The following is a 12,652-nucleotide window of genomic DNA, read 5'->3' as shown; positions in this document are numbered from 1 at the left end:
GAGAAAGCTTTCCAGTTAGAACAGCAAGTGCAAAGGTCCTGAGGCAGAGGGAGCATGCTTGGCAAGTTCAGGGCACAGCAAGAAAGGCTGTGTGACTGGAACAATGTGATCAATCTTACCCTATTGGGTTGCTATAACAAAATGTCATGAACTGAGTGGCTTTTAAACAACCAAAATTTATTTCTTACAGTTCTGAAGGGTGGGAAGTCCCAGATCTAAGCAGATTCAGTGTCTGGTAAGGGCCTGCTTTCTGGATTACAGACTGCACCTTCTTGCTGGCCCTGACATGGTAAAAGGGTCAAGGGGTCTCTCCCAGGCCCCTTTTATAAGGGTGCTAATGCCAGTCATAAGGGTTCCACCTTCATGACTGGATCACCTCCCAAAGGCCCTGTCTCCTAATACCATCAACCTAGGGGTTAGGATTTCAACATATGAATTTAGTAGGGAAGGGATACAAATATTTAGACCATAGCAGAGAGTAAGAGCAGATGAGAAGAGAAAGAAGGGTGGAAGGTGGGCCTTATAGGCTATATGAGGACTTTGGCTTTTTCCCTAAGACAGTTGAGGAAACATTTGGAAGCATTTTTTGCCTTTCCTTTTTAAATTTATTTCTTTTTTACTTTTATAGGTTTAGGGGCATAAGTGCAGTTGTGTTATTTAGATACATCGTGCAATGAAGTCTGGGCTTTTAATGTACCCATTACCCAAATAGTTTACATTGTACTCCATTGGTAGCATCTCATTCCTTACCTCCTTCCACACTCCTGTCTTTTGAAATCTCCAATGTTGATTATTCCACTGTGTGTCCATGTGTAACCATTTTTTAGCGTCCACCTATATGTGAGAACCTGCAGTTTTGACTTTGTTTCTAAGTCATTTCATTTAGGATAATGACCTCCAGGTCTATCCATGTTGCTGTAAGAAACATGATTTCACTTTTTTATGGCTGAGTAGTATTCCATATATACCGCATTTTAAAGAAATCTATTCATCCATCAATGGACATTTATGTTGATTCTTATTATGAATAATGCTGTGATAAACATGAGTGCAAATGTCTTTTTGAAGTGATTATTTCTTTTCTTTTGGGTAAACCAATAGTGGGATTGCTGGATCAAATGGTAATTCTACTTTTAGTTTTTTGAGAAATCTCCATACTCTTTCCCATGGAGGTTGTACTAATTAACATTCCCACCATCAGTGTATAGGCATCCCTTTTTCTCCACATCCTCACCAACATCAGTTTTTGTTTTTTTGCTTTTCAATAATGGCCATTCTGACTGGCATAAGATGGTATTTTATTGTGCTTTAGAGAATTTTGAACAGAAAAGGGATGTAATCTGATCTGTGTTGAAAAAGAAAACTCTGGCTTCTGTCCTGAGAATGAACAGTATGGAGGCAAGTTAGAAGTTTATTACAATAATCCAAGTGAGGCATTAAGAGGCCCTGGAACAGGGTGGTGTATAGGAGAGTGATGTGGAATGGCTGAATTCTGGATATATTTTTGAAAGTGGAGACCAGAGAGTTTCCTGAGTGATTGCATATAGGTTGTGAGAGCAAGAAAGGAAGGGATGTTGACTTGGATTCCCAAAGACTGCTCTTCTTGATGTGTAGTTGAGGCTCTCTTTGTACTACTCTGTGTTTAAGTGACCTGGCAGACTAATCTCTCTATCCCTTCTCCTGTAAAACACAGACTGATGCAAAAGACACTTGACTTTCATGGCCAAGAGGCTCCTCTGTAGAACACCCCTCTATCACTACCTCCAACTCCTGTTCCCATCAAATGAGTAGAATTCGTGTGCCAAAAATTGTTGACTGGGTGCAGTGGCAGCACTTTGGGAGGCCAAGGCGGGCAAATCATGAGGTCAGGAGTTCGAGACCAGCCTGGCCAACATGGTGAAACCCCGTCTCTACTAAAAATACAAAAAATTAGCTGAGCATAGTGGCAGGCGCCTATAATCCCAGCTACTCAGGAGGCTGAGGCAGGAGAATTGCTTGAACCTGGGAGGTGCAGGTTGCAGTGAGCCAAAATTGCATCACTGCACTCCAGCCCAGGAGACAGAGTGAGACTCCGTCTAAAAAAAAAAAAAAAAAAAAAAATTGTTTACTTCTTTCCACAACTCTATATTCCAATTTTATTTCTAATAATTAAATTAATATAATGTAAAGTAATGGAGTGTGGGTTTGAAAACAAAGAATTGGAGGCTTTGGTAAGTGTGGGTAAAGGTGAACCAAAAAATTAGTTGATAAGAAAACTGTGGCCGGGTGCGGTGGCTCATGCCTATAATCCCAGCACTTTGGGAGGCCAAGATGGATGGATCACCTGAGGTCAGGAGTTCAAGACCAGACTGGCCAACATGGCGAAACCCCGTAACTACAAAAAATACAAAAATTAACCGGGCGTGATGGTAGCTGCCTGTAATCTCAGCTACGCAGGAGGCTGAGGCAGGAGAATCACTTGAACCTGGGAGGTGGAGGTTGCAGTGAGCCAAGATCACGCCATTGCATTCAAGCCTGGGTGACAGAGGAAGACTCCATCTCAAAAACAAATACACACCACTGTGATATTTTTAAGTTCTTGCTCTACAGAAATTAAAACTAGAAATTATACTTACCTGGTTGTGGCTTCCGCAAGACAAACAATGCAGACCCATCAGAGGCACATGCTTAAAGAAAGCGTTTTGGCTTTTCTGCCAAGATTGACGGTGAATATACATTATAGATGTTCACAGAATATAATGATTCCCTCTTCCATCCAGCTTTTTCCCCCTCCAATTGAGAAATTTGAGCCCCAGGAGTTCAAGACCAGCCTGGGAAGCATGGCAAAACCCCATCTCTACTAAAATACAAAAATCAGTCAGGCATGGTGGCATGCACCTATAGTCCCAGCTACTTGGGAGGCTGAGGTAGGAGGATTGCTTGAGCCCAGGAGGTTGGAGCTGCAGTGAGCCATGATCATTCCACTGCACTCCAGCCTGGGTGACAGTGTGAGACCCTATCTCAAAAAAAAGAAAAAACAAGGGAAAAGAAATCAGTACATTAAAGAGATACCTCCTCTCCTATGTTCGTTTTGACATTATTGACAATAGCCAAGATATGAAAGCAACCAAGATATGAATGGATAAAGAAAATGTGGTATAAATATGTATACACAATGGATACTATTCTGCCATAAAAAAGGAAATCCTGTAATTTGGATGATGCTGAAGGACACTGATAAGTAAAATAAGCCAGGCACAGAAAGACAAATACCACTTACACATGCCTCACTTACACATGGAAACTGAAAAAGTCAAACTCACAGAAGCAGGGAGTAGAATGGTGGTTATCAGGGGCTGGAGTGTTTGGGAGATGTTGGTCAAAGGATAGAAAATTTCAGTTACACAGAATTTGAGATCATCATAAGTTCAAATGATCTATCCTATAACGTGGTGACTATAGTTAATAACAACGTATTGTTTAACCGAAAATTGCTAACAGATTTTAAGTGTTCTCACTACACACACACACACACACACAAATGTGAGGTAATGTTAGTTTGATTTAGCCATTCTGCAATGTATACATATTTCAAAGTATCATATCATATGACATAGACATAATTTGTCAAAAAATTTTAAGTGTAAGGACATTAGAAAAAAAGATTGTTGTTTTCATGCATTTGTAAATAGAGGCTCTGCAGAAACATCCTTTGGCCCCCAGGGGGCGCAGGGCAGAATGAAGTCAGAGCTGAGGATTTGATCCCTGCAGCTGGCACGCTCTGGTTACCAGGGCTGCCACAGAGAATACAGAGAAAGCAGTTTATGTCCACTTCAGAGAACATTCACTGTGGGATGCTGGTAGACAAGGGTTGTATATATCTAAAGTCCACCTCTGGTTTTTGGTAAAGTGTAGTAAATATGCAAAAACTGCAGAAACCTCTACCCATCGTACCCTTCTGCTTGTATGTGTGTCTATGTGTCTTTCTGTTTATCTTTCACTGTGTGTGTGTGTGTCCCTGTCTCTCCCTCCCTGTCTCTGCAAAGGGGGAGCCCAGTGTTCTAGGCTTTACTTCCTATAAGAAACACAAGAATACTGTTGAAAGTATATAAACTTGGCTAACTTATGCAAATTCACAGTTCTGAATGTTCTGCCAACAGGCTAAAATTGCAGATTTTTCCCTTCTAGTAGAAACAAAACTCAAGCAAATCCCTCCTGTATTCTCCTTTATATTTCAGAGAAATTTCTATTGCTTAGCTGTTTAACATAGTTTCACTAATTGAACAGGATTTTTTTCCTCGTTTTTTTTTGTTTGCTTGTTTGTTTTTTTGAGACAGTCTTGCTTTGTCAGCAGGCTGGAGTACAGTGGCACAATCTTGGCTCACTGCAACTTCTGCCTCCTGGGTTCAAGTTATTCTCCTACCTCAACCTCCCGAGTAGCTGGGACTACAGGCGCATGCCACCAAGCCCAGCTAATTTTTGTATTTTTAGTAGAGATGGGGTTTCACCGTGTTGGCCAGGATGGTCTTGATTTCTTGACCTCGTGATCTACCCGCCTTGGCCTCCCCAAGTCCTGGGATTACAAGTGTGAGCCACTGCGCCTGGCCAATATTTTACTGAAGTGTTTCAAGCACTAACAGCACAATATTCACTGTAAGAATTTCATACACCAATATAATTGCTACATGAATGTCATTTATTGAAATTAACATTATTATGAATACATAATGGAAAAATGCTCCTCAAAAGAGGAAAGTGAATATTAACCAGCAACAGGACAAAGCCATCCTCAGAAGACAGAGATAATCGGAAACAGTTTCACAGTTCAGTTTATGTATGTACACCGGGGTTAGAGTTCCTCTATGTCCGCGTCTCTGCAGATGCCAGGTTTTGGACCAGGAGGCTCAGGAATGTCTCCAGCCGCTTCCTGGATCTGTATGCAATGAGTCCTCCCTTGTTGGCCCACCGATCCACCCCAGCAGCACCCTCATTTTCCACGTGGTACACCAACTGTGGCAAATCAAGCCCTGTTTCTGGATTTCTTTCTAAGCATTCTTTCAAGTCTACTATTCCCCCACCCATGGCCCGCAGTATGGCATGAGCAGCACAAGAGTCCCACTTGAACGTGGTATCTTCTGAAAAGATGTAAATGTCAACGAGGCCTTGGACAACACAAAGGCTCTTATAACCAGCCCCAGCTGCCCCGAATATGCGATCTCCACATACACGTGACAATGCAGCTTTGATAGTCTCCTTTTCACTTGTACTAATGACGGCTGAAAAACTGGGGGAGAATGCTGCCTCGGAGCCTGTGTTTCCAGCGTGTATTTCACTGCCGCTCCTTCTAGAGATGGTGAGCTGAAGTGAATGCATGTTCGTCCCCATGTAAGAAAGGCCCCAATAGCACTGTCCTTTCCACCTGTGGAAGAAAACTCAATTGGTGATAATTATCACATTTGTTTTTCATTACTAATGTCACTTGCAAACTTAATGATATGAAGAAATACACAATTCATCGTAACATGGTGAATCTTAACACCTTTAAGCCTAGGAATAGATATCAGGTAGCTAGTTTATTTCCGAAAGTTACTTATACGCGTGCAGCTGCCTGAGTTGTTGCAATTAGAAATGCTTTCAATTTTATGGCATTATCACATCAATCTAGGACAACACTAAAACATTTATGGGGTTTCCAGCTTCCAGAACCATTGCAAAATTTCATTACAACTTTTAGTATTTAAAGTTTAATAGGGAAAAAGGAATAGATAAGTGATATCTCTTTTCAATCTGCAAACATTGTACAATCCTTATAACAAGGTTTTCTTTATTTGGTAACTCCTTTTCATTCTCTTATTCACTAGTTTCACTTTGGCTTCCAACACAAAGAAAGATGGACTCAATGTTATTAGTTTTGACAACCACAATAATTATAGCACCTTCCCTTTATCAATGCTTAACTTACTGTCTATGTTGTTACATATTTACAGATAAGGAAACAGGCTTAGAGAAAGTAAGTAACTTGCTGAGGCCCACTCAGCTAGAAAGTGGTAGAATCTGCATTCAAACCCACAAAGTCTCACTCTGAATCTGTGCCACAAACTATTTTGTTGACCACCTCCATTACTAGGCCATGATTATGTCTGCATATTATTCCAATTCTTTTCAATTTCTTATTAACCTTTTAAAGATAGCAGAAACCCATTTTTAGTTTGGAAGATGGCGGGGGCAGAGGGAAAATATTAAAACTTAAGAGGTATAAACTTATGACTATTAAAGAGCAAATGATTGTTACTTGAAGCAACTCAAGGTTCAATAAAAACATGTAATCCTATATAAGTGAAAAAATATGACCTATTTCAATAAAAAGCTGAAGCTGCTTGTTCCACCTAGACTTTGCCATGCCCTGGAGTCAACCCCAAAGCACAGGCCATGGATCAGAGGCAGCTGGGTCCTGGTTGCTTTCTACACTCTGTTTAAGAGTACATGGAAGGGTGGGAGGAGGCAGAAAGGGAGTGTGAGTTAGGTTCTGATCCTGGCCATGCCTACCAATCTTTTCACAGGATAATTTTCACATTTTGTTTTGAACTTCTAAAATTATACCAAAGTTCAACTGGCTATACAGAGATGGCAGCTGTCTTATTCCCAATGTATTGGAAGGCAGTGTTACCAGCACTTTACTAATCTGATTTTGAGTGGATTCTAGAAACAGGGAACAGGATTACTATATTCCAAATGTAAAACTATGATTTCTCCAAGATAGTATTAATTTTAAAATTTCTACCAGCATGTACTTGGCCTCAAATAAAATTATGCAAATCTAAGATTGAAAATAGAACTTTAATTCAAATATGCAGACTTTCAATGTGAACACTCCTATGTGTTAAGTCATGGGAATGTCATATAGTGATAATCCTAACAATAAGCAAAGCTGAGGTCACAAGTTCTAACAACTATAATATACCAAAAATATTTGCCTGTTACCTGAGGGTGTTTGGGTCTCGTGACACAAAAGGTTGATTGATGACTCCCATCAGGGGAACCCCTGTCTGTATGTCATAGACACCAATTAAAATGGTGACACACTGAAGTCCACAGGGGAAGATTCCCTGGTTGGATTTAATGTCAGCAGAACCTTTTATATACTGATAAGTTGAATCTGAAAACGGAAGCAAATATGTTTGGATTCAGGTAAAGATTATTTAGAAGACTCTGTTCCATATCATTTCTCTCTTCTACTGATTTGGTAAGCAATAATTTTTTACCTTTGGATGTCACTGTATTGAACTGTTATTTGGCCTCTTGTACTTCTAAATTGCTTGTGTTTCATTTTTCCTGACTATGTGAGAACTCTTGAAGGGAGAGGATGTGTCTATAGTTCCTGTGGCATAGCGACTTGCATATAACAGGCATTCAAATATTTGTTACTTATCAAAAGCATTTAAAAAGTAATAACCAGAATAATTGGTGGGATTATTTTAGAAATACTACTAATCAGAAGACTAGTACAATGTGAGATGGAAAAGCCTCCTTCCAATGGGTGAAAAAAAAAAGACCTACTATTTGATAGCACAATAGAGTAACTATAATCAATAAGAACTTAATTGTACATTTTAAAATAAAGAGTGTAACTAGATTGTTTATTACTCAAAGGATAAATGCTCAAAGGGATGGATACCCTATTCTCTGCGATGTGCTTATCTCACACTGCGCGCCTGTGTCAAAACATCTCATGTACCCCAGAAATACATACACTATTATGTACCCACAAAAATGTTAAAAAGAAAAAGAAAAAAAGAAAAGCCCCCCTCCCGTAATCGGTCATAGGTAACATTATCTTTTACTATTATTATTTGGTCCCTCAAGTTAGAAGGAAGAAAGAGACAATGATGGTGGTACCAAAAAAAGAAAGTAACGGTGCTCCTATGAAACAGAGGCAGAGAAACTAGGTTTCCTCTTAAGAGCTGTGCATGCCAGCAGCTGACTGCCGATGTCTAGGGAGTTAGCACACGGCTAAGGATGTGCCTGGCAAAAGATTTTCAAAGAGCTCGAAAACAGAATCAATTCAGGGCAGAACCAACAAACAGGAGATCTCTGTCCCTCAGAAACTATAACTGATGCCAATTTACTCTTAAATGATCAAAGATTTGGGGAAAGGTTTTTAGTTTCCATATATCATCCACTGGCTGAATGTGATATAATTATCTGAAGATTAAACCTATTTCAATATCATCCTGTGAATACACTTGTAGGATGGGAAGGGCCCAGGGAGGAGTTTGCCTGCTCCTTGAATGGTCCTATTGTGTTGGGTAGGGAAGAAAAAAAAGGAAGGGGGGGCTTATTAAAATTATTACCTAGAACTTTGTATTAATAGCATCATTGAAAATAAAGGCTGGCTGGGCGTGGTGGGTCATGCCTGTAATCCTAGCACTTTAGGAGGCCAAGGTGGGCAGATCGCTTGAACCCAGGAGTTTGAGACCAGCCTGGGCAACATGGTAAAAACCCCTTCTCTAAAAACAATATAAAAAATTAGCCTAGTGAGGTGGCATGCACCTGTGCTGCCTACTTGGGTCCCAGCTGGAGGATAGCTTGAGCTCAGGAGGACAAGGCTGCAATGAGTTCTGACTGTGCCACTGCATTCCAGCCTGTGTGCAACATGAGACTCTGTCTCAAAAGAAAAAAAAAAAAAAAGGGTAGAAGGGTTACACTTTGGAAACAATGGATTATATATTATGGTTCTATCACAATCATGACCAAAAAAATGTAGAGCTTATACAGGGCTCACAAACTGCTCATGCGTCACATTAAGCTTTTTGCTTGACCTGTACAGTGCTTTTTTGATGGTTTGCTTGTTTAACTGAATTAGTAGCTAATGGTTAGGAATTGGGATATATCGCTGAAAACCTTGGATTTTGGTTTCTCTTTAAAAATCTGAAGAGCTGGCCTGGACTCCCATATAGCAACAATCTGCTAAAGCTAAGTGTTCTTTAAATGGCATGTGTGCTCAATTGGTCATAACTGCTCTCACTTCATCCTCTCATTTACTTACCAGTCTTTTGAAGATAAGTTAGTTCATCTTGGCATGTGTGCCTGTATGTGTGTACCTGTTATAGATATGTGTATATAGACACACAGCTATAATATGTATGTATTTATACAGAACACATGACACATACACCTCAACTCTCATTGTTTTAAAACTTTAAAATTTTAAAAACTTCTAGGAGAGTTAAACTACACTCAATAATTTTTATTTTTCCAACCCCCCCCACCCCCCACCGCCACCACCAAAAAAGATTGTAAATAACAAACATACTCTCCTATACTTACCTATGGGGTCCACCCAAATTCCCAAAATGTCCTGTGGAACATTGATCTCCGTGGAATCCAGAGTTGGGTCAGTAAAGGCAACATCCTGATGAACAACCCTGGCTAATGCTTCAGATGCCACCTTGTTACCATTGAGGACTTTGCTAAGAAGCTCTGCTGTTTCTTCCTCTGTTGAACACAACCTCAAGGTAATCTTTTCCCCTAGGGTAAAGCCACACGATAAACCATTACATTTCAAGAGTTTCAGTGGAGAAAGAACAGAGAGAGACAGAGCAAAAGAGTGAGAGAGACAGAGCGAAAGAGTGAAAGAGACAGAGACACACAGAGAGTGAGAGAGCGAGAGAGAGAGAGACAGAGAGCGAGAGAGACAGAGCGAGAGAGACAGTGAAAGAGCGAGAGATAGAGACAGCAAGAGAGACAAAGAGAGTGAGACAGAAAGCAAGAGAGACAGACAGCGAGAGACAGAGAGAGAGAGACAGCGAAAGAGACAGCGAGCAAGAGAGAGACAGAACAAGAGAGAGCAAGAGAGTGAAAGAGACACAGAGAGTGAGAGACAGAGAGACAGTAGGAGAGACAGAGAACAACAGAGACAGTGAGAGAGACAGAGCGAGAGAGAGAGCGAAAGAGACACAGCGAGCAAGAGAGAGCGAGAGACAGCGAGAGTGAAAGAGACAATGAGACACACAGAGAAAAAGAGACAGAGAGATAGAGACACACAGAGAGAGAAAAAGAGACGGAGAGCGAGAGAGATAGCGAAAGAGTGAGAGACAGCGAGACAGAGAGCAAGACAGGGAGAGTGAGAAAGCAAGCAAAAGAGACAGAGAGTGAGCCAGCGAGAGAGTGAATCAAAAGCTGTACACTTAGATTAAGTGAGGGCGATATATCCATCCCAGCAGTTCCTAAGCCTGGCTGACTGCCAGAATCACCTGGCGGGGCTTCATCAAGGCAGATGCCCAGTGGCTACCCACACACTTAACCTGAATAGTAAGGGATGGGTTTCAGGAAATCAAAAGACCTCCCTAAAAAATGCCCATGTGGGCACCATTTTGTATCCCAGTTAAGGGACACATTGTCAGTTAATAATTGCTGAATTCCTGATCATTAATCTTTTTAAAATTTGTCTTTTGATTTTTTATATACTTAAGTCACTCTATGTCTGAATATGTTATTGAAAAGAATGGAGGTTTTTCAGCACACCGAAGTGCTTCTACCTCTTTATAGATACTGCTTTTAACTTAAAATTGCTTAAGCTAAGTAACATAAAATGGTATATACTAATCTTTAAATGTGGTAAAACTTTATGCCCCTAAATGGTATACATATAAATAGCCCTCCTCTGTTGAGCCCATTGAGAACCAGAACATAAGCAAAGCTGCTTCTTCAAATGATAAGTTACCGAGGCCAGGTGCTTTACCATCACTTTAAACGTGCTTCTTAGACCCTTGATTAATCTGATTTCAGCCCTTGACAGAAGTGAGGGAAGAGGCTGGTAAAAAATAGGCAAGTTAATAGCAACAAGAGGTGACAGCAGAGGAGGAAAAAAAAATCTTACAAACTAAGAAAACATGGCACTTCGGAACGTTTTAGATACTCCTGCTATCTAGTAGTTATCTAGGTAGCTACTTCTACCCTTCTTATTCCAAGGGCCAGCAGTGTTGCTGTGAGCTTATTAGAAAGTCAGAACTTGAGGCCGGGCGTGGTGGTTCATGCCTATAATCCCAGCGCTTTAGGAGGCCAAGGTAAGCAAATCACTTGAGGTCAGGAATTCCAGACCACCCTGGTCAACATAGTGAAACCCCTGTCTCTAATAAAAGCTTAAAAAAATTAGCTAGCATGGTGGCACACGTCTGTAATCCCAACTAGTTGGGAGGCTGAGGCAGGAGAATCGCTTGAATTTGGGAGGCAGAGGCTGCAGTGAGCCAAGATTGTGCCACTGCGCTCCAGCCTGGGTAACAGAGGGAGACTCCATCAACAACAACAACAAAATCAGAACCTCAGACGCCACCCCACACCTACTGATTTTGGTTTTTGTTTTGTTTTGTTTTGGTTTTGGTTTTTTTTTTGTTTTTTTGTTTTTTTTTTTTTTTTTTGAGATGGAGTCTCACTCTGTCGCCCAGGCTGGAGTGCAGTGGCCGGATCTCGGCTCACTGCGAGCAAGCTCCGCCTCCCGGGTTCACGCCATTCTCCTGCCTCAGCCTCCCGAGTAGCTGGGATTACAGGCCCCCGCCACCACACCCGGATACTTTTTTTTGCATTTTTTCAGTAGAGACGGGGTTTCACCGTATTAGCCAGGATGGTCTCGATCTCCTGATCTCGTGATCTGCCCGCCTCGGCCTCCCAAAGTGCTGGGATTACAGGCGTGAGCCACCGAGCCTGGCCGACCTACTGAATTTTAACAAGATCCTGAGGCGATTACATGACCAGTTAAGTATGGGGAGCACAATCGACATGTATTACAGTGATGACTGAATCAGCAAGAAATAGTCAAGTTTAGTTAAATTAACTTAATTCAAAGTAAATCAGACTGTTCAAGTTGGGGAATAGTAAAACTAATAACGGCTACTTACTGCACACCTACTCTGGGCTCGGAAAAACTTATGGGATCATTCAAAGGAACAAATTATATTACTCCTTTTGTTGAAATTTGCCAGAGACCTCTCATCCCACTGAGAGGGAAATCTAAATCCCCTCCTATGATCTGGTCTTGCCTGCAATATCATCATCACCATCTCTCCTCTTCCCCTCTCCACATTTCTCTGCCCTTTTAACAAACAGGAAAATGGATATTGCTATGCCTTTTCCCCCTATAATTCTAGACAAATGATGTATTAAAAAAACGGTGCCGTAGTCAAGTGTAGATTTTTAAATGTAAGATTGCTTATAAGTCAGGTGTGTTATTTTTAACCTTCAGAGGTTTAAATGGTATTTCTTTCCCTTCTTACTAACATAGAACTAACTACATCTTAATATGTGGTGCAAGAAGGAGACTAAAAAATTTTCAGAGTTAATCTAGAATTCATTTTTTCTTTGTAATTGTGTTTCTAGATATTTAAGTATTTGTCACACGATCAGTGTTTAATGTTCACTATTTTATTCTTCTACTATTAAACAAATCCAAACAAACTGAAAAAAAAAAAAAAAAAAAAAAAGTGTTTCTCTGAAAGTAATCAGATTACCTGAGGTCAGGAGTTTGATGGCCACTGTGAAATCTCATCTCTAACTAAAAATACAAAAATTAGCTGGGTGTGGTGGCACACGCCTGTAATCCTAGCCACTTGGGAGGACGAGGCAGGAGAATCCCTTGAACCCAGGAAGTGGAGGTTGCAGTGAGCTGAGATTGTGTCAC

The 12,652-nt window shown here is 40.8% G+C and overlaps 1 protein-coding gene across 3 annotated transcripts in view; it reads right to left on the bottom strand.

Moving 5' to 3' along the window:
- Window positions 1–4,654: 4,654 nt before the first annotated feature.
- Window positions 4,655–12,652, bottom strand: part of INPP1 (inositol polyphosphate-1-phosphatase) — a 28,258-nt gene continuing 20,260 nt past the window's right edge. For all 3 annotated transcript variants that reach the window (XM_007965648.3, XM_007965649.3, XM_007965650.3), the window contains exons 4-6: window positions 9,307–9,507; window positions 6,961–7,135; window positions 4,655–5,398 (exon numbers count right to left, since the gene is read on the bottom strand). In XM_007965648.3, coding sequence (XP_007963839.3) covers window positions 4,840–5,398; window positions 6,961–7,135; window positions 9,307–9,507 — 935 coding nt within the window. In that variant the 3' untranslated portion in view covers window positions 4,655–4,839. The remainder of the gene's footprint in view (window positions 5,399–6,960; window positions 7,136–9,306; window positions 9,508–12,652) is intronic.

The sequence above is a fragment of the Chlorocebus sabaeus genome, chromosome 10, assembly GCF_047675955.1.
Source record: "Chlorocebus sabaeus isolate Y175 chromosome 10, mChlSab1.0.hap1, whole genome shotgun sequence".
Lineage (NCBI taxonomy): Eukaryota > Metazoa > Chordata > Mammalia > Primates > Cercopithecidae > Chlorocebus > Chlorocebus sabaeus.
Note: the sequence above shows the minus strand (reverse complement) of the source record. Positions and strands in the feature narration are given on the sequence as shown.